General features: G+C 38.9%; 1 protein-coding gene across 3 annotated transcripts in view; it reads right to left on the reverse strand.

Annotated features, from left to right (window-relative positions):
* Window positions 1–23754, reverse strand: part of LOC129416908 (CAP-Gly domain-containing linker protein 4) — a 127663-nt gene that overhangs the window by 75488 nt on the left and 28421 nt on the right. For all 3 annotated transcript variants that reach the window (XM_073864882.1, XM_073864884.1, XM_073864883.1), the window contains exons 4-6: window positions 19506–19599; window positions 16398–16559; window positions 16155–16273 (exon numbers count right to left, since the gene is read on the reverse strand). In XM_073864882.1, coding sequence (XP_073720983.1) covers window positions 16155–16273; window positions 16398–16559; window positions 19506–19599 — 375 coding nt within the window. The remainder of the gene's footprint in view (window positions 1–16154; window positions 16274–16397; window positions 16560–19505; window positions 19600–23754) is intronic.

Genomic DNA, 23754 nt, shown 5'->3' on the forward strand with positions numbered 1-23754 from the left:
TGCATTTGTTATTTTCTTTTAAAGACATGATGGTGGACGAAATACAGCAAATTAACCTACCGAAATGCAGAGGCATCTACTGTGGCAAACGGATGCAAACCCTTTACCACAAACGTAGTCACTGCTCGGCAGAGGTGGACACTACTTGAGTATTTTAGTTTCATTTTCCAAGCATCTGTGCTTTATCAGAGTGTTGTCTTAGGGAAAAAAATTACTTTACTAAAAAATGTTCACTACATTCTAAAGCATAGAATCATACTGTTTATTTATATTGCATATTAAAATTGATTGAATACATAATTACATAAAAATTGTGTACTTTTCTTGAGTAAAAGTACTTTTTACTTAAGTAAAAGTAAAAAAAATTACTAGATTTATATTGTACTTAAATATTAAATATAAACCAAAAACTTGAAATTATGAAATGTAGTGGAGTTAAAATTATGATAATATGCTTTGGAATGTATGTTTTCAAAAAAATACAAAAACACTGATAAAATACAAATACTTGAAAATTTACTTTTAAGTAGAAATGCTTAAGTAGTGTCCGCCTCTACTGCTCGGTGAAATGTGTTTATCCTCGCCTCTGTCATTTTATTCCTCCCTGCCTCTGTAAACGGAGTAGCTAGAGGTGCACGAGAGATACTTTCTGCAGCCTCTGAGCCAGTGTGAGAGCCAGCCAGACTCTGGCCGTCATCAATTTGATGGACAATGACAACGGAGATTATCCGTATAGTAAAAGTTTACATAATGAAATGGCGCTCACATTAACATTAACACATTACCTTCTGCATTAATAACAGATGGCGTTCCGTTAGCTCCGCTGGTGCTTGACTTACTGGTGTTGTTGTGTAATAGTGTATCAAACACGCTGTTACAGGATGTACTGGATCATGCGATCGACAGTCGATTGCTCATGCCTTGTTGTTGTCTGGCGGCCAGTTTGCTGCTCTGTTGTGAATACAGTTTGCTGAGTTACACTCGCGTGTCTGCCTTTTATTTTATGCTTATACTGCTGCATAAACATGGTGTCAGAAGATGCCTAGTGCGTTTTAAGTTTACGCTGTGTTTGTTGATTTCGACCTAAGGAGTTAACGATTATGGACGCTGATAATGCTGCGGCCGCGCTTCGCCCGTCCAGCGGCGTACCGGCTAATATACCTCCGCCATTACCGATGAACATGAACGGAGACTGGAGCGCTAACTGGGACTTATTCAGAGCCGAGTTCGAGGATTATGCGCTGGTCACTGGCCTGGCTGAAAAGACCAGGGAAGTACAAGCTGCTACATTGAGAAGTGTGATGGGATCTGAAAGCAGACATGTTTACCGACACAATCTGAATCTCACAGCTGAACAACAGAGAGACATTAAAATCATCCTAGATGCATTGGAAGCATACTTCAAACCTGCCAGAAATGTCATTTATGAGAGGTACGTGTTTGGCTGTTGTAAACAGGAGGAAGGGGAGTCCATAGACAATTTTGTGACAACATTGAGAGAAAAAGCAACGACTTGTGATTATGGTGGATTAAAGGATTAAATGATTCGAGACAAAATTGTACTGGGCATTATAAATGAAGGAACCAGACGCAGGTTGTTAAGTGAAAAAAATTTAACCCTGCTCACAGCCATTGAGATGTGTCGCACATCTGAACAGACCGCTATGCATATGAGAGCGATGGACGCAGCATGCATGCCAACTGCAACCGAAACGGTTCACACTGTTGCTAGGAAACCATTCAGGACTAACCAGCGGATGCAGAGTAATTCACCAAGACTCTTAGACACAAGCAAGACATGCCGATACTGTGGTAATGTGCATTCAAGAGGCCGGGATTACTGTCCAGCATATGGCAAAACATGTAGACTTTGTGGAACTGACAATCACTTTGCCAAAGTATGCCTGAAAAGTAAAAGCAGATCTACAGAGGGGAAGCTTCACTGCATTGAACATTCTAAGGAGCCGGTTAGAGACAGTGATGATGATATTTACACAGTTGAGTCCATTAGCACAGTGAACATGAAAGGAAAGAAATGGTTTGTTTCTCTGCAATTACATGGCAAGTCACTGCGTTGTCAGTTAGATTCAGGAGCAACATGTAATGTGATGAGCTACAAGGATAAAGTAAAGGTTGCACCACACACACCTCTCCGCCCTAGTAGCGCCAAACTACGGCTGTACTCAGGTGAGTCGCTGGACTCCATGGGAATTCTTGACACAGAATGTGTGGTCAAAGGAGAGAAATATGAGCTGTCTTTTGAGATAGTAGAAACAAGTCAAAATCCACTTCTCTCAGGCTCAACTTGTGAACAGCTAGGCCTTATGCAGTTCACAATACCAGACGACGTGCTCAAAATTGGATATGAACGGTCTGAGCCTCTGACTAAGGAACAGTTAATTGACAAATACAGTGATGTGTTCAACTTACCTGTGGAATCACTGCCTGGTGAGGTCCATTTTGAGCTGGATCCCAGTGTAACACCGATACAGTGTGCCCCACGAAATGTTCCAATTGCTATGAAAGCAACAGTCAAAGCCCAACTGGACGCATATCAGGCCGAGGGTCATATTACAGATGTTACAGAGCCAACAGATTGGATCAGCAACATGGTGATAGTGAAACAACCAGACAAGCTGAGAATTAGCTTAGACCCAAAGTTTCTGAACAAAGCTCTGAAACGCTCTCATTATATCATGCCAACCCTGGAGGATGTTTTATACAAATTGCCTAAAGCAAGGATCTTCACGTTGGTTGATGCCAAACATGCATTCTTACAGTGCAAGCTCGACCAAGAAAGCAGCTTCATGACCACATTCTGGACCCCATGGGGCAGGAAAAGGTGGCTAAAGCTACCATTTGGTGTCTCTGTGGCACCTGAGGTCTACCAACGGAAACAGCATGAATTATTAGCAGGTCTAAAGGGCATTGAGCCCATCGCAGATGATATTCTTGTTGTTGGTTGCGGGGACACGGACCAGCAAGCTGAAAAGGATCATGATCACAAGCTTCAGGCCCTGTTGGACCGTTGCAGAGAGGTGAAACTACGACTTAGCTTAAAGAAGTTGCAATTTAAAGTAAACAAGGTGAAGTTCCACGGTCAGATTCTTTCATCCACCGGCTTGAAGCCTGATCCAGAAAAGGTGAGGGCTATCATGGACATGCCCAACCCTACAGATGCTAAAGGTGTACAGCGTCTCATCGGCTTTGCTAATTATTTAGCCAAATTCATGCCACACCTGTCTACTGTTTGCGAGCCGCTATGGCGCTTACTCGACAAAGACACTCCATGACACTGGCTACCCAAACACGAAGATTCAGTTTGCAAGCTAAAAGCCATGGCCACATCCATGCCTGTACTACGCTATTATGATGTTTCCAAGCCTGTCACAGTTCAAAGTGATTCCAGTCAAAGCGGTCTTGGGTGCTGCCTTATGCAAGAAGGACAGCCTGTCGCCTTTGCTTCAAGAGCACTGACTCCCACCGAAAAAAATTACGCACAAATCGAAAAAGAGTGTCTCAGCATTGTCTTCACTTGTCAAAGATTTCACCATTACTTGTACGGACGAGAGTTGGTCACAGCAGAGACTGACCACAAACCCTTGATCACCATATTCGGCAAACCACTTCTCAGCACACCCAAGCGGCTTCAAAGCATGCTTATGACACTTCAAAACTACAGTCTCAAAGTTGTCTACAAGCCAGGGCCTAAAATGTTCATTAGTGACATGTTGAGCAGAGCAGCTGCTGACTGTACAGGCAAGGGAGCCATTTACCAGAGGCATGCCATATGTCATTTGCAAAAAGAGCAGGAAAATGTACAACTCATCAACCAAGCAGAATACCTGAATGTGACGGACCAGCGGTTGAGGACAATCAGGGAGCATACTGAAAGGGATGAAGCATTACAAGCCCTTAAAACCATTGTCCTGGCAGGCTGGCCTGATGAGAAAGAAACAACAACACACATCATCCGAGAATACTGGCCTTATAGAGATGAGATAAGTGCACAAGATGGTATTTTGTACCGTGGTCAGAAAGTCATTATTCCGAAATCACTACGTCCAGAGATGCTCAAACGCATACATTCAAGCCATATAGGAGGCGACGCATGTTATCGTCAGGCCCGTGACACACTGTATTGGCCTAGTATGCAAGCAGAAATCAAAGACTTTGTGAGTAACTGTTCAACTTGCAATGAATTTGCACATAACCAACAGAAGGAAAGCATGCTATCTCACGACATCCCCAGCAGGCCATGGCAGATTGTCAGCATGGACTTATTCAGTCATCGGCAAAAGGACTACCTTATAATTGTGGACCATTTCTCAGACTTTTGGGAAATTGAACTGCTTCCTGACCTATCTGCAGAGACGGTCATCAAACGCTGCAAGGCTCAGTTTGCTCGACATGGTCAGCCAGATAGAGTTATCACAGATAATGGTCCTCAGTTCGGTGCTCTGTTTAAGCGCTTCGCTTCCAGCTGGGAATTCGACCATGTCACTTCTTCACCTAGACATCCAAAATCAAATGGAAAGGCTGAGTCAGCCGTCAAGATTGCAAAAAACCTTTTGCACAAAGCCATGCATGACAGAACTGACCCTTGGAAGGCCATACTTCATTGGAGAAACACCCCAACTGAAAACATGGACAGTAGCCCTGCACAAAGATTGATGTCACGGAGACTGAAAACGTCTCTTCCAGTAACAAACAAGCTTCTGGAGCCATCTGTGGTTACGGGGGTTGTTGAGAGGCTTCAACAGCGAAAGCAGCAGGCAAAATTCTATTATGACAGGTCAGCTCGTGATCTGCCGGAACTGAACATTGGTGAGAAGATCCGTATGAAGCCCCTTCCACAAAAAAACCCTGCACTCTGGAAGGTCGGCACCTGTCTCAAGAAAGTAGCACCACGATCTTATCTTGTTAACGTGGATGGATCCATATATAGACGAAACAGAGTGCACTTGAGAGTGGCAGAGTCAACCGCCACACAAGCCTTGGACACAAGTGAACCTGAGATGCCTCTTATGCCAGATAGTAGTGTTGCCGGAGCCCTTGCTGATTCACCTCCTGTGATGCCCTTGCAACAGGCTTCACCTGACGTTGCCAAACATTCACCATCAGATGGACACATGTATACTAGGGCTGGCCGATTGTCCAAGCCACCTAAGAGGCTGGATTTGTAATATGTTATAAATGTTACTGTGACAGTTTACGTAAAGCTAAGGATGGCAGTCAGTATAAAAAATATATATATATATATAAATATCTGCCTAAAGTTTATATAGTATTTTGTTCTTGGTAAGTGTATAAAAGGTGATTCCTTTTGTTCATATTTGTAAAGGGGGATGTTACAGGATGTACTGGATCATGCGATCGACAGTCGATTGCTCATGCCTTGTTGTTGTCTGGCGGCCAGTTTGCTGCTCTGTTGTGAATACAGTTTGCTGAGTTACACTCGCGTGTCTGCCTTTTATTTTATGCTTATACTGCTGCATAAACACACGCGACAGTCCTGCAACCTCCTGCAACGCGATCGTATTGTCGTATGTTCGCGTGAAATATAAGTTACTGATTCAACTGTTTCAGTGTTTCACGAAGCCTCGCTCTGCCCACCACTAAATATAACCAAACTTTGGATCGTTCTGCCTCGATGCAATGTTTGCTGCTTTCTAAACCAAAACAACACAGCGTGTGTGTGACGTCATGACACATTTGCAACGAGCGCGAGCGGAACCGATAAGCGGAATCGTTAAGCAGGCATGCTTACGATTCAAAGGAATCGATTCACTGGGAACCGGTTCTTAAGTAGAACCGGTTGTCGATTCCCATCCCTAGTCTTAAGCTACAATTACCAGATTGAAGAGACTGTTTTCTGCATATGGGTTACCTGAACAAATAGTGACTGACAATGCGACTACTTTTACTTCTGATGAATTCCAAAGATTTGTGAAGCAGAATGGTATTGCCACGCTCAGAACCAGGAAGTAGACTGAAGGTAAGTATAGTAGTCAACATTTGAAGTGGATCAAAAACATTCATCAAATTTGTCCTAAAACAAGAACGGGTATTGGATATTGGTTTTAAGAAAACTTTTAGAAAAGGTTTTGATCCACTTCAAATGTTGACTAGTGTATAACAGCACTTTATTGAAACACACCGAAGTAGAATGATAACAGTTGAGTATAATAGATATATGAGGTTCTGGAGAGCACTTAGCTGAATAATAATATAGTCTCTTTGCAGATGGAGATCGGAGGATTCTAGGAGGGTTATAGAAGGCAACAACAGGTAAGTTCCAGATGAGTAGTATGGGTGAGTGTGAGTGTCCATAAGTGATCAGACCAGACGATGAGTGAATGGGGATGAGAGGGTTATAAAAGGACATGGTGATGAAACACAGGTGATAGGGATTACACTGAAAAAAATTATTATGGCCCCAATTAAATGAAGCATGATTCAATTTAGCTAGTTTTAATTATTTTATTTAAGTTTTTGATTGTAATTAGTATATATTAATAGGTTTTAAGCGAATTATATGTGCTTTAAATCCAAGTCATTATAATTTATTAAATTCAGTTTAAAAAAATAGTTTGGTTCTTTGCGCATGCGCACAAATGCACATTTTCCCTGGTGCTAAAAGGAGTTTCCAGTCAGGTTCACGGTGGGAAAGGAAGACGGGATATTTCAGCCCCGGAGTTTTGCTCAGTCGGTCTATTTGCACAGTAAGTAATATTTAATGTAATACAGCACCTTTTTTTACCGTGAATATTTTTATATACTTAAAATACGCCGTTTATAAGATAGCTCCTCCAGGCAGAGTGCTGGAGGCAATCCCAGCCGTGACGATATAAGTTAACCAAATACCACACGACTCCCGAGAGCGAAATTGCTTTTATACAACAGTTCGACGGCACACGTTTGAAAAACGAAAACAACAACAGAGTTATTTTAAAAGCCACTTTGTTTGGGAACTACTTTCTTCCGCCACGGATTTCACTCGGCTGTTTTGAATCACATAACAAGCTGTTTCTTAATATTAGCGCTTCTTTGTCACAAGATGTAGTTTTAAGAGTAGTTCAGTCGAGAATATATATGTATAATATTCAAATATGCAGTCGATAAGTTAAGAGAGCGCCTGTTTGAACGTTTGCTTAAGGAAGCTTCGGTACGTGAGAACCAGAGAGCAGACGTCAGTGTTTACTCGCCCCATTGACCACCGCCCTCTAGGCTACATCTCTGACAGGAATTCCCTGGCTCTGATGTTGGCCTTGTCTGTTATTAACTCGCTTAATATTAGACTTTGTGCTTGCCAGTACTATATAAAAGTTTTTTAAAAGTGTCAGAGAGATGTTTTTGCATGCTGCTTATAAATATATCAGTGGCGATATCTCATAACATGTTTTAATATTCACGTCACGATAAATTCGTTATCAATTGTCCAAATTTAAAAGCTGCAGTGCTTACCTGCAGTTCCACTATGTTTTCGCTTTCTCGGAGTTGCTTACACACACACACACACAGATATTTAAGCAATATCGCTCGAGTAGGAGTGTGATATAGCTCTATATCATCACGGCTGTGATTAGGCCAGAGGCACGAGGCCGCAGGCCGAGTGCCGGAGGCAATCACAGCCGTGATGATATAGAGCTATATCACACGACTCCGAGAGCGATATTGCTTTTATACAACAGTTCGACGGCACACGTTTGAAAAACGAAAACTAGAAAACAACAACAGAGTTATTTTAAAAGCCTCTTTGTTTGAGAACTACTTCTTCCGCCACGGATTTGAGGGCGGCCAGAATGACAGGTAAAACTTTCGGCTGCTTTGAAGCTCATAACAACTCAATGGACGGAAAAGCCGTTACTTTATATTACCGTTTCTTGGTCACAAAGTGTAGTTTTAAGATTAGTTCAGTCGAGAATATATCTGTATTATATTTAAATCTGCAGTCGATTAGTAAAGATAGCGCCTGTTTGAACGTTTGCTTAGTGAGATTCGGTACGAATGAGAACCAAAGCATGAGCGGACCTCAGTGTTTACTCGCCCCGCTGACCACCGCCCTCTCAGGGCTACATTTCTGAAAGGGATTCCCTGGCTCTCATGTTGGCCTTGTTTGTTTATGATCGTCAAAATGAGATCAAATCAGCAGTATTTGGTGTCATGATCAAACTAGTACTTGTTTTTTTATTCATATTTAACAGTTAGTGTCTTTTGTGTTGTTATTGTTTTGGCGCGAGGTAAAAGTTAATAAAACTATACTTGTGTAACGTTACTATTGCTTTCTCATTTATTCTTAACGCGATACGAGCACTCTATTATTATTATTAAACTTTGTTCTTGTCAGTACTATACAAAACGGTTTTTTATAAGTGTCAGAGAGATGTTTTTGCATGCTGCTTATAAATATACCAGTGGCGATATCTCATAACATGTTTTAATAGTCACGTCACGATAAAGTAAATGATCAATGTCCACATTTAAAAGCTGCGGTGCTTACCTGCAGTTCCACGGCGTTTTCGCGTTCTGATAAAAGATATAGCTCCAGAAAAAAACGAGTGTTTATATTCCTCTTTCCAAGTGTTAATCGTCCACACGATGTGACAAGACATTTCTCCCATTAACTTTAACGTAACATCCAAGAGCGCTGATCTTTGACGGAATAATACTTCTGATTGGGGATTCACAGACTGATTTATGAGCTAGTAAACTAATGAGACACACGGAGAGCGTGTGTTTTTCCATTCAGAGATGAGCCTGCTTAGGACCTCCATTCACTAGGTGGCGGAATAATACGAAAGGTGAAGCGGTTACAGTGCCGTTATCAGCACAATATCGTATAGCTCTTAGCCAATCAGATTCGAGAACCAGAAAGAACTGTTGTATAAAAATATATAACGTTATATATATATATTTGTGTGTGTGTGTGTGTGTGTGTGTGTGTGTGTGTGTGTGTGTATATATATATATATATATATATATATATATATATATACATATATATATATATATATATATATATATATATATATATATATATATATACATATACATATACATATATATATATATATATATATATATATATATATATATATATATATATATATATATATATATACACACACACACACACACAAAGTGCCCTTCATAAATATTGGGATATGTTATTATATATGTAAAAATGTATTTCAGTGTATTTCAGGGCCAAATATAATGGGACAGTTCGCTTAAAAGTTGTTTTATGGACGTGAATTGTGTACATGATGTGTGTTTACAGCCACAGCGTCCAAATGCCAAACTTCAACTTTAGATCACAACATGCTTCATACATGAGGAAATTATTTAACAAATACAAAATGCATGTCCATTAAAGCTCAACTGTCCCATTACGTTTGGCCCATTTAAACGACTGTAATTCCTAAATCCTAAAGACAAATTGGAATTTGTGAATACCCTCTAAATACAGCTCAAAGTGTGCACTCTGTCCCAATATTAATGGAGGGCACTGTATAATATATGGGCAACAGGGGTGTCATAGTTTTTGTAATTACCCTTGCCTGTAGACTTGTCAAAGTGCTATGAATCAGAACAATCTCTAATAACAGCTTATTTTTATTTAAATGTAGGACAGTTAACAAGATGACTTATTGAAAGACCTGGAAAACATCACCATGGACATATGTGTAATCAAAAAGAAAAAAGGTGTTCTTGGCGACTATGACGATATTGGAATCGTTGTTGGAGTGATGATTCTTGAGCAGCTCAAATCTGTGGCACAAGCCTGCATTGATGCTGGGTACAATCTATGTGCTTAATTTGGCGTACCCCAAAGAACTAAAATACTACTTTTTTGAAATTTTTTAGAAATTCATTATGCAGATGGATTCTAAAGCTCTCCCCAAAAATTCAAGGACTGAAAAACGTTTTAAAGGTGCAGTGTGTAAATTTTAGCGGCATCTAGTGGTGAGGTTGCGAGTTGCAACCAACCGCTTAGTCCACGGCTCACTTCTCGCTTTTGAAACACATAGAGAAGGACAAACATGTCATTGTTGGAGACAACTTAGCAAAAAATTGTCCTTTAAGGGCTTCTGTAAAAAAATGGCAGCACAAAATGGCGACTTCCATGTAAGGGGACCCTCGGTGTATGTAGATGAAAAGGTCTTGTTCTAAGGCAATAAACACATAACCGTTCATTATGAAAGGTCTTTATACACCCCTGATAATATAGTTTTGTATATTATTTTGCATTTCTGTCAAAAGATCCTTCTAAAAATTTCACACTGCACCTTTAATACTGAAATTTTGTAGCAGACATGTATGTGCATGCTCAGCATGAAATGTTAGTCCAGATGTCACAGCCTCCTCTGTTTTTTAAGACCTGGGAATCCGTAGTTTTAAACATTTTAATAATGCTTTTAATGATTCATAACTGTTGTCTGTAAAAATGTAACACTTTTTTTTTTAAATAATTATTGTGCAATGTGTGAAGTCAGCACTACTGTTTTTGACTTTTGTGCTGTTTTATTGATTCACAAACATTGTGGCCTCTTTCCATCTGTGTTTTTTTTATTTTATATTTTGTGAATGTGCAGTGAGCACTTGTTTTAAACACTTGTACACACAAAGAAATTGTTATTGTACATTTGCTGACATTAAAAAATAACATTAAACTTACCACTTGGTGTATTTGCAAAGCCATTTAAGGGTCAATTTTATATATTGTTTTTAAGGTTAGTGATCGCAAACAATTTCCTTAAAAATGTTGAAAGTTAGTCAATGAAATGTGTTTATTTAAATGTAGCTAAAATAAATTGATTGCAACCACTTACCTTAAAAAAAATTATTAAATTCAATTAATAATTTTTCATCAGTCATAAATAAATAATATACGAGAATGTAGCACAATTAAATATGGCAGAAATTACTAAGCTTTTTTATACTAGGGTTACTAAATAAAATTGATTAAGTTCAACACATTTTTTTTGTTTAAATGTAGCTTAAATAAATTGATTGCAACCGCTTACCTTAAAAAAATTTAATGAATCATTTTTTTCAGTGTAGAACTCAGGAGTGAGTGAGCGATTGGGAGGAGTAACTGATGACATAGATAGTGATGGGATCCTGACAGGTATTTTGATTGGTAACCAATGGACTGGCAGAAAGATATGTCTAGACGTTTCAGATGGGTATGAAGAAATTGACTAATGAGCAAATGTGCATTGATGATATACTCCCTTTTACAACTTCTAATTGTACCACAGGCCAGTCACCATCTGACTTATTATTAAAAGGACACATGCAAACTAGGTTGGACTTCCTGAAATCAAACATTCATGAAACTGTTCATAGTAAACAGTATTTGCAGACAAATCCACATGACTATGGTGCAAGAGAGAGATCCTTTGCTGTGGATGATTCTGTTTTCCTGCGAAGTACAGTGGGAGAAGATCCGAAGTGGCTATCTAGAGTGATTACACAACAAACAGGACCCGTTTGTACAAGGTATGTGATCTAATATCGAAAACTGTGTATAGACGGCATGGCGATCAACTGAGACCACACAGTTCTTCTTCAAAAGATGTATACACTCATAAAAATAAAATAATATAGTATGTTTTTAAAGGGACATTTATTATATATTCTGGTAAATGTAGAATTGATTTGCAAAAACAGATAAGTTCCATATGAAATTCTAAAATGAACATTTTTATCAAGCTCCTATGTATATAAAAACATGATAACAAACCGTTTGTTTTGTGAACGTGAAAATAAAGACACAGTTAACTGTCAGAAAAACATCTGTTTTTTTCAAATGACACGTTATGTGATGTTAATGTGCCCATTGCAGGACTGAGATAGGCTGCTTTAACCTAGGTTTTAACCAAAACAATGCCTTTCAATGAGAGATTTGTGAAGCACTTCAAGTAGACTGAAAATAGTGTTTTTAGACTTCTTCTCTATCAGATCGGAAGTAACTAACTACTTTTTCATCTAATCCTTTTTCTCTTACTCAAGTAACTAATTATTGTTATTTTACTTGAGTAAATGTTTGTATAAGTTTTTGTACTTTACTTGAGTAGAGATTTTGGGTACTTTACCCACCTCTGTAAATCATCCAAGCAATACAATGACATAACCCTATACTACATACTACAATAGCATACTACAATGCAAAGGAAATGCTCTCCCTTAGCGTGGTGGAGAAGTCTGGATTTAAAAGGCTACTTACTGTAACTGATCCCTGCTATGTTGTCCCAGAACGCAAGTTTTTTACGAACTGCAATTCCCAAACTTTATTCAGTGGAATGAAAATGGTGGAAAAAGAGATGTTGCACATTTTGCAACCACCACACACATCTGGTCAAGTTGTACATCTGAGCCATACCTAAGTTTAAATATATATACACACAGTCACCTAAAGGATTATTAGGAACACCTGTTCAATTTCTCATTAATGCAATTATCTAATCAACCTATCACATGGAAGTGCTTCAATCCATTTAGGGGTGTGGTCCTGGTCAATACAATATCCTGAACTCCAAACTGAATGTCAGAATAGGAAAGAAAAAATGATTTAAGCAATTTTGAGCGTGGCATGGTTGTTGGTGCCAGACGGGACCGGTATTTCACAATCTGCTCAGTTACTGGGATTTTCAGGCACAACCATTTCTAGGGTTTACAAAGAATGGTGTGAAAAGGGAAAAACATCCAGTATGCGGCAGTCCTGTGGGCGAAAATGCCTTGTTGATGCTAGAGGTCAGAGGATAATGGGCCGACTGATTCAAGCTGATAGAAGAGGAACTTTGACTGAAATAACCACTCGTTACAACCGATGTATGCGCCAAAGCATTTGTGAAGCCACAACACGCACAACCTTGAGGCGGATGGGCTACAACAGCAGAAGACCCCACCAGGTACCACTCATCTCCACTACAAATAGAATAAAGAGGCTACAATTTGCACGAGCTCACCAAAATTGGACGGTTGAAGACTAGAAAAATGTTGCCTTGTCTGATGAGTCTCGATTTCTGTTGAGACATTCAGATGGTAGAGTCAGAATTTGGCATAAACAGAATGAGAACATGGATCCATCATTCCTTGTTACCACTGTGCAGGCTGGTGGTGGTAGTGTTATGGTGTGGGGGATGTTTTCTTGACACACTTTAGGCCCCTTAGTGCCAATTGGGCATTGTTTAAATGCCACGGCCTACCTGAGCATTGTTTCTGACCATGTCCATCCCTTTATGACCACCATGTACCAATCTTCTGATGGCTACTTCCAGCAGGATAATGCACCAAGTCACAAAGCTCGAATCATTTCAAATTGGTTTATTGAACATGACAATGAGTTCACTGTACTAAAATGGCCCCCACAGTCACCAGATCTTACCCAATAGAGCATCTTTGGGATGTGGTGGAACTGGAGCTTTGTGCCCTGGATGTGCATCCCACAAATCTCCATCAACTGCAAGATGATATGCAATCAATGTGGGCCAACATTTCTAAAGAATGCTTTCAGCACCTTGTTGAATCAATGCCACATAGAATTAAGGCAGTTATGAAGGCGAAAGGGGGTCAAACACAGTAGTAGTATGGTGTTCCTAATAATCCTTTAGGTGAGTGTATAAACATGCATACATATATATGCACTCACATATATGTGTGCATAAAATATCAGTGCTCTTAGTGTAGTTCATTTCCACAGCATCAGACTACCCCCTAGTGGACAACAAAACACTTTGCACAAATTTCAATATTTCGGCATCACAAATAACAAACAGCTCAAACAGTTCTATGTTCGTCAAAAAATGACTTTGGAACATTGTTCATTTAACTGCTTTGGCAAAATATGACAATGCAAGATCTGCATGCGGACATCCAGAGCTTTTATTAGTTATTGTTTTAGTGTTAAGCAAGTATGCTGTTCATTTGACTTATGGTTTTTGTTGGGTCACTAACTAGGGATAACTATAACGCACCACAATCTATTCAACACAATCTATTAAAGATTTATTAAGTGATACCCTCATCAAGAACAGTATTTTTTGTAAGTTCAGAGTATTTATTGCTTTGTAATTCATACTGTCTAAACTGTAAAACAAAAATGATGATATATGTAGTTAAAACTATACGCAATGGCATGTATGAAAAACTTGATGGACCACATTGCTTAGCACACAAAGAAGAAACTGGGTGGGTCAGATGACCAACAATGGTTTGGTTTATCATCAACTCCTTTATTCAATTTCTACTACTATATTTTTTTTCCCATTGTCAGTGTTGTTGCCTGGCAACACATTACAAAATAAGTATTTTATGGCTAAACCTGGGCTACTCCAGACCGCTCTCTGATTTCAAAAGTCTACCAAGCCCATTCTCACAGCTTTATCATATAATTTGATGTCTGGGTGCCAATATCTTTATTAGACTGTCTGTTTATAAACAAACACTAACCTAAAAATACCTCTCCTGAACGATTAGAAACAGAAAGATGCCCAGAGAAAAAGCACTGGCAACAAACAAGATGCATTACTGGCACAGATCACACAGGGTGAAAAACAAAGAATAGGAAAATTTGGCTGCCTCACATTACAGAGAGAAAACCGAAGAAGACGAGTCTCCCGCCAGTTTCTATTTTATGTTCTGGCAGAAGCTCTGATAAACACTTTACGCACAAACCATCTGACTATCGTCATGCTAAAAGAAAGACCTCTCCCAAAAGGTCTGTCTGAACTGAAATTCACATATTTCACAAGTTTAAATAATATCAATAATTCAGTGACATCTGCTGTTTGTGAGGAAAATGATCCTTGGCAGCCACACTCTTTGACTTTAAAATTAGTTTGGGGAGAGAATTGAGCATGGCTAATTTACCGCTGTGCTGGTGGGGACAGACTGAGAGGGGAAAAAAAAGCAGACAGTCAATGTGTATGTGTCTGTCTGTTTATAAAGTATGACATTGTGTGGCCACTGGATGGTTGCAAGAAAATTAAGTGAACCCTTGGAATGGCAATGGATTTCTGAATTATGAATTCTGATATTATTAGTTAAAACAGACAAACACAGTCTGCTCAAACAAACCAAAGATTTCACACAATGTAAACATTCAGAATAAAATATATGAATCCTTAGATATAATGGTGGGTTAACCCTGTGGCAAAAGTAACCTTCCTTAAAGGTGCAGTGTGTAAATTTTAGCGGCATCTAGTGGTGAGGTTGCGAATTGCAAACAACGGCTTAGTCCACTGCTCACCTCTCGCATTTGAAACACATAGAGAAACTATGATAGCCGCCACCAAACAAACATGTCATCATCGGAGACAACTTAGTAAAAGAAAGTTTGTCCGTTAAGGGTTTTTGTAGAAACATGGCGGCACAAAATGGTGACTTCCATGTAAGGGGGCCCTCAGTGTATGTAGATGAAAACGTCTCATTCTAAGGTAATAATCACATAACGGTTCATTATGAAAGGTCTTTATACACCCCTGATAATATAGTTTTGTATATTATGTTGCATTTCTGTCAAGAAATCCTTCTAAAAATTACACACTGCACCTTTAAATGTTTATTGTAATAAAGGATCAGACCTAAACAACATGTCAGGAGAAATTTAGCACCATTGTTCTTCAAGAAACTCTTCAGAAATATTCTTTGGTTGTCTTGTGAATTACTCTAATGAGGTCATCCCAAATCTGAATCAGGTTGAGGTCAGCACTTAGACTGGGCCACTCCAGAATGTGTATCCTCTTGTTGAAGCAATTCTGCTGTTTATTTACCCCTGTGAATATGGCTTGCTGTGTTGCTGCATCACTTAACTTTTGAATATTGTATCAGGCTTCTTGCGGCTATGAAAGCTGCATTCTTGTGTGGTGTTTTGCATACAATAGATATCTCAATAGATGTTAGCAAGTACCATGTAATGTAGAAGCATGTACACCTATGGATTTGAATATGTTGTCCACCCTGCCATGTGAATGTTTGAGTATGTGGTCAACAAAGACATTTTATATTATTTTGTCTTTCCTACAAATTTATGACCAATGTAGGCAAAAATCCAGTGGTGTAGTTTATCCAGGGGTTTAGATGTTTTCTTGAAACTCTATCTGCCTAAATCATCTACCTATGATTTACTAGTTAAAATAACTTACCTTAAAAGTAGGGTTAGCTCCCATCTCCAGCAAACACTTCACTGAAGAAATGCACAGGTTCGAGGCAGCAATGTGCAAGGCGGTGCCAAAGTCAAAATCGCTGCAGGTTGAGTCCACCTCTGAAATCCCAAAGCCCACATACGGTCAGATACATCACACAAACACTTTCTGTTTGTTATTGCCATGGGATTCAAACTGTGATTATGATTTTATGCTTGCTGTCATTCCATCACCTCTCCTCACCTCCTGACTGCGAAGCCTGAAGAACCACTCGGATGAGAGGGGGAACATCGAAATATGCAGCATAGTGCAGAGCATTCATGTTTGTCCAGCGACTGCGTAGGGATGGTTCGGCTCCCAGAGAAAGCAGCTGACGAGCAAAACTGGCTGAGCTCTCAGCATCACCTGCAAACACAAATGTAAATCACTTTCACAGTTTCTACAAGGCCTGACAGAATAAGATGTCCTTGCTAGGATGCAGAGATGGGAAGTAACAAATACTTTGTTACTGTACTTAAATAGATTTTTTTTGGTATCAGTACTTAACTTCGCTATTTATTTTTCTGGCAACTTTTTACTTTTACTTCTTACATTTTCCCACAAATATCTGTACTTTTTACTTTTTACATTTTCAAAACAGACTCGTTAGTTTTAATGTATTTTTTGTTTTATAAAAAAATAACTTCCCATGCAATCTCTCCCTCTCTCAGCCCATGCACGTGCCCGCGAGTCCATACGTCTGTGCAGCTCACATCTCCGATACTGGCACATCACACAGGTAGGCAGTAGCCATTCCCAGCTCCCAACTGAGTTGTATTTTTTTTGGCTTGTTGTTTAGGTGTGTGATGAACAAAATACTAAACTTTACACCTAATTAGCCACAAAACAAATTTATTTAACTTGTTTTCTTGCTAATAGGCATGACTAGTAAGAAGCTCATGTAGTAAGTTAGCTAAAGTTTTGCTAAAGCAATAAGCCTATACCCTTGCCTATATCAATATACTGTACTTGTCCATTTATAATAGAGACACTACAAGTGGATACAGTAAAATTTGCATCCAATGTAATCATAATCACCAGATCCAAATTAGGCGTTAACAAATTTGAATGCGCTAAAATCTGACAATGCACAGCAGTTGAATGAGCTAAACAAAATAACTAAGCCATATCACCACAGATCTTTCCAGATCTTTTCTCCTGAAATGTTGTTTAAATATACAGATTAGCATGTTTTGGTTAATTTAGAATAAATTATTTACATTTACAAACAGAGGAAGGGTGGTAGGTTTAACTCTTTCGCCGCCATTGACGAAATATCTCGTCAATCAAGAGAAAACGCTTCCCCGCCAATGACGAGTATTTCTGTCTTTCCGCAATACCGCTATTATACCCTTCCGCAACTTTTTAAACCCGGAAGTATTGCCATATGGCAAGCAGCTGCATGTCCATGTCTGTTTTAAAGATCGCTCTGAATGGAATCTCTATGAAAAGTCCGTCACAAAAATGGAATTATCTCTGCTTTTTTTCTCAAAATGTGGTGTTTTTGCAGAAACCTACCCATATTCAAAAGCAAATTACTAAAGAACTACTGAAGGTAGGATGAAACATTTTTTTTTTTTTTGAAAGCAGAGGGTCTGTTCTTTCATTTGATATATTGTATGTTTATATATTTAAAGAACAACATTTTCTGGAAGGCATTAAACTTTTGTGAAAATCATGAAAATCGCTGGCGCTTGGCTGGCAACTTTTTTTAAAAACTCTGGCGGTGAAAGAGTTAAAAAACACCATCTAACTGTGTGTTTTGGAAGTTTTTTTCATTAGACTAAAATAAGACATGAAATATGAACAGAATCTGTGCAACTTCGTTCGCTTGGTCACACCACAAGGTGTCACTGTAGCCTAAATGCTTCAGCACTGGCACTCAGAGATTGATTGCTAGGTGAAACACTCCCCCCCCCCATTAGCCTACAGACAAAGAAATTAATAAATTAATTAATGTGAAAATAAATAAATATATAAATAAATAAATGTGAAAATAAATAAAAGTGGAAATAAATAAAATTATAAATAAATAAATAAATACATTAATAAATAAATGTGGAAAAAATACAATTAAATAATAGCCTGGCTAACACCAGACCAGTCTCATAGATGAATCCACCCTTACACTAAAGGGGATCGCACACTGGCCACGCAGCTCAGCGCCGCGTCGCGCCTAGGAGAACTCAGAGGTATTCTAAACCGGAAGTGCACATTAAATAGCGCGAGCTTCGTCAGATAGCGTCTACTTCAAAATGTAAAATATACGTTAGCAGCCAATGTTAATCATTAATGATGTGGGACACATATGATGTTATATAGACCCGCCTTTCACGTAACCCCATTTGTTCAGGTCTTATCCATTGACCAATCGCTATCCTAACCTTAACCACGCTGTGATGACCTCGCGTGATTACCAAAGAGCTTTTATTGTTTTTGTGAAGCAGACCGCAGTAGGTTTTTGAAATTCCTGTTTATGGGAAGTTGAGACCCCCCCAAAAAAACAAAAACTCTTTGGATCTACATGATTCACATGGATGACCTTTTTCAATTAAAAACGGCGATTTTCGCCGAAAAGCAACTCGTTTGCAGGTATGCTATTTTGTTTTTAAATTACAAGCAAAATATTTTCTCTTTAAATCTCCTCAAATTCATTCTAGCAAAATCAATTCTCATTGAGGCATTAGGGGGTTGGGTCTTTATCTCCTCAGGTGTGAATGCCATTAATATTCATGACCACTGACCCTCCCTTGCATATTGCCTTTACACAACAATAAGTGTCTTACAAAAGTTCAATCTATATATTGTTTCATGTGAATTAGTGGGTAAAATATTATTATTTTTTGTGGAAAATTCCCAACTCTACAAGATCCAGTACTTTTTTGCTTGTGAACAAATGTTTAGTAAGTGCTACATGGCCTTACTTTTTTTCACTAACCATGCATATACATAATTTACTTTAAAATACAAACATGTACAGACATGTTATTCACATTTTATTTTAACACAGTTTGTGCTGAATACAGTGTTATGTGAAATTAGCCACTAATATGTTTAAAACAACTGAAAAAAAAAGATGTAAGAGCATGTCAGAACCTCTGCCAGTGTCTCAAAATGGTCGGACCCCAGGGGTTAACTTTTACCAGAGTATTTTTAAACACGACTATCTGAACTTCAACTTTAGTAAGGGATGTGTGTACTTTTCCCATTTCTGCTGGGATGTCTGGTCTTATATAGCATACCAGTATAATAAAAAGCATTAATTAGTGTTGTTGTTTTTTTCCAAACGTGAGTATATACATGCATGCTCACCTATTCCAGGAGCCCCTGCTTTACAACTGTAGTGAAGTAAAGTCATGTCAGTGAGACCATCTCTGTCATTGACACCGCAGCCTCTCTTCAGAATCTATAGAGCAATGCACACAAATCCCATTTGAATAGAAATACCAAAGACATCCAGATAGTAAAGACTTAATGCAGAAAGATACACATAAGGGGCCCTATCTTGCACCCAGCGCAATTGACTTTGTCAGTGATGCATGTATCATTTTGTATTTTGCACCGGCGCACAGCGGGTTTTTCCCTCCACAGACGCACGTCGGCAAACTAGGGAATGAACTTGCGCTCCCTGGGCGGTTCAGCGCAAAAAAGGAGGCGTGTTCCGGCGCAAACCATCCCTGATGCTATTTTGAAGTTTCAAAAAACAATTGCGCTACTAACCAGAAAAAACTAGTCTAAAGTCAGTAGCGCGTTACGTGTAGTTCATTATGCTATTTTAAGGGCGCATGCTTGACCATAAGGTATAGCGTGCACAAAGCGCATTGCTTATCTAATCTACACAGATGCAACAGTTATTTTTGCAAATCAATAATTGTTACAATAAAAAATACATGAGATAAGGGAAACCATTGTGGTGAGCATTGTGGTGATAGTTTTTATGTATTGTGTGTCTGCGTTAAAAAATTCTCATGCAAATAACGATTAAAATATTTTCATAAGTTTGTTGTGTGGTTGTATTACGTTTATTTTATGTAAATAATAATTAAAATGTTTTTATAAGAAACCTTAATGTATATGAACTTGATTTGTAAGTGTACTTTGGGGTTGGACCTTGCTTGCGTTTCCGATTTCAAAGCCCCCAAACCCTTTCAGCAGTGAGGGTGGACGCAGCGATGTCCTCTGCTGGCGTCAGGTCATGTGTAGAGACAGATCCACCTCCCGTTACACGACGTGCCCGATTTATGCTGGCAAGCTTGGGATTCCCCGTCTCCTGACATCATTGTAGCGCTTGGCACAACGATGGGGAAGCCAGCTGATGAGACAATTGTGGCTATTTCCTCTCACGCCTGTTTAACCTACGCTGATTTGGGCGGGTTTCTCCGATCCCCATACAAAACAACTTCTCTGTCTTTGACTGCTCTTACAAGAACGTGGGTCTCCTCAGCTGTGAACCGCTCCTGGCGTGCGCCTGGTAAATCCGTCATTATAAAAGCAACCCGCCATGGAACTTGCGCCCTTGCGTTTAAAGGGAATGTTGGATAGCGCTCTGATTGGTTTATTTGACGTTACGCCCAAACCACACCTATGAATAATTAACCTACTTCAGACCAACCCTTTATTGATTTGCGCCTGGCGCAAGACTTATTTCTCTCTCCGGGAAAATAGCAAAAGCGCCCAAGATCCGCCCACAAAGTCACTTGCGCTTTGCGCTTCGCACTTGCGTTTCAGATCGTTAAAATAGGGCCCAAGCGCTTTTCACACCGGAAATTGTTAACCCTGGGTTTATTCTAAACCCCGGGTTAAAGGAATTCTGGGTTATCTGTTTCACGTTTCACACGGTTCATTTTTAACCAGGGGTTAAGAGATAACCCTGGGAATTCATAATCTGACGTTTCACAATGTGCATATACCTAAACCCTGGGTTAACATTTTCATTTGCATATTTGTGGTATCAACAGTCATGATTGGATAAAAAACGATGTCAAACTGACTGTATTAAAACAGCGCGCTGTCACTTTAAATAACCACTTGTCTCGCGCTTCCACATCAGTGACAGAACAGGTTGAATGTAAACGTAAATCTCTCTTGGATGTTTTAAGTCTCCTGGGATGTAAGTTTTACTCAAATTCAGGTGCTTTCAGTACACAAATGGTGATATGAGGTATCTGTACTTCAGTTTTTAATTGGCTGTCCATTGCTAAGCATCAAATCACAACATTCCAGCCCTGCTTTGTTTCACACTGCATGCATTTGGCACGCTAAATTTTAGGGATAAAATTACCTGCTTCTAAATTACAAGTGTGAAACGCTCTTTAACCCAGAGTTAAAAGCACGGTTTAGAACAAAGATAACCCAGGGTTAAGCGCAGTGTAAAAAAAGCCCTATACTTTACACTACCTAGAAAACACTGCAGCCCACATATCCTGAGACTAAAAATAGGGATTGGGTGTGTGTGTGTGTGTGTGTGTGCACGTGCGTGCGTGCGTGTGTGTGTGTGGTGTGTGTTTTATGGTATAAGGCAACTCAACTGAAACAAAATATTAAATCATTTCGTCTCTCGTTTTGTTGTGCATGTTATTTTTAATACAAAAATATTTGTTTTCAAAATCTTTAAATAGAATGCAAGTTATCTTAACTTTTGAAAATAAATCTGCTTTCTCCTGATGTAACAAAGCTAAGATTGGTGTGGTAAATTGAATATGCAAATATCAGAAAAAGACCAATTGCATTTTTAAAATTTTTATGTGAGACACCTTCTTATAACAAAATTGAACGAAATATGATTTGCTGAAAGGTCATAATTACAACAAGCTCACAAAAAAAATCCATCTAAGATAGGATACCCAAAAATGTATTAACCCTCAAACACTTTTTGATTTCTGTTTACACTACTGGCCCTTGGGGTCTATATGACCCCAAAATTGAAAGCATAATTGTAAGAAAAAAGATTTTCTCAATATTACAGGTGTTTGATTAATTTAACACTCAAGCATTCAGCTAAGCAGGTTTTGATCATTCAAAAGATAATTAAGTGTAGCTATTAGCATATACAAAACAACAAACGTCTTTAGCATAGATTATCTTTACCATGCTTCAAAACGCAACGCAGCACAATGTCATTTAAACATTTAAATTTACATGATATAAAATCAGGGCCGGCCCGAGGCATAAGATTCATAGAACAAGGAAGACATCAGCCTGTTTTAAGGACAGTGAAAACAGCGGTTTACAGATAAGTAAAAAAAACTCGTTTTTTGCATGTGAAACATGAACACATGTTTTATTGCACACTGTTAACACAATCAAAGCTTCAAAAACACAGAAAGAACGGGACTTTTAAAAAAAAAATGTTACATACCTTTAGAACAACCGAATCAAGCCCAGCTTTTTGTGTATGTAAAGATAGATTATTTAGGAAAAGTCACAAAATGTTATATCTCTGAGATGAAGGGAACTTTTTTTAACTAATGAAATGTCGTTTGGGGTCACATAGACCCCCCCAAGGACCATTTGAGGGTTAAGGGATAGTTCACCCAAAAATGAAAATTCTGTCAATCATGACTCACTCTCATGTTGTTCTAAACTTGTATGAGTTTATTTATTCTGTTAAACATACAAAAATATATTTTTTATACAACACTTTCTGTTTCTCGAATCTAATTGGCTAAGAGCCCTTCCCAACCGTGCGATATTCTACTGATAACAGTAACCTTTTCACTGTTTGTATCATTCTGCCACCTACTGGTCATTTTAGAAGTGAGGGAGGCTTTTTAAAACACTTGATGCATACCCTCATCTCTGACTGGAAAAAGCTGCCACCAGAGCAGATGGTCACCCACACAAATCCACGGTCACAAAGGCTGTTTTTCAAACACTTTCCGTGTGTCTTAAGGTCTTTACACACCAGGACGTTTTTCGTGCGCGTTTATTGTCGACGTTTAACGTCTCGTGACTCAAGAACGAGCCCCAATGTGAGTGCGCACACCCACGCATAAAGCACGAGGCGCAAAAGGGTCATTTTCAGAAAAACACCTCGGACACGTTTTTTTGTTTTTTTTGGTTGTCCGCCCAATGAGATTGCCGCTTTTGTTCACGTGCCTGGCTCTGCTGAAGTTCCAGTAAAACACGACTTGGTGGCGCTCAAGCACAAAATGGTCTTGCAGAGCACGTGGAACAGGTAAACACACAAAGAAGATGCATCGAGGCTGTGGAGGTTTATGAAGGTGTTGGAGTTCCTCACATCATCGACTGAATTTCGAAGGTAACGTGATATATATTAAAACATTACAATACATAGCTGTGTGGGCTATATGATTAGATTAGATTCAACTTTATTGTCATTACACAAGTACAAGGCAAGAAAATGTAGTTTAGGTCTAACCAGAAGTGCAAAAGCAGTACAAAAAGTGTAGGATATCAGTATTTGCATAGGTGCAGGATTATGGAATATGATGTAAAAACTTACTATGGGTGGTACTATGAACATAATATACAGAAATTTACAAATGGATATGTACATAATAAACTAAACAGAACAGTAGTGAAATTAATATTTAAGTAG

This window comes from Misgurnus anguillicaudatus, unplaced genomic scaffold, assembly GCF_027580225.2.
Source record: "Misgurnus anguillicaudatus unplaced genomic scaffold, ASM2758022v2 HiC_scaffold_28, whole genome shotgun sequence".
NCBI lineage: Eukaryota > Metazoa > Chordata > Actinopteri > Cypriniformes > Cobitidae > Misgurnus > Misgurnus anguillicaudatus.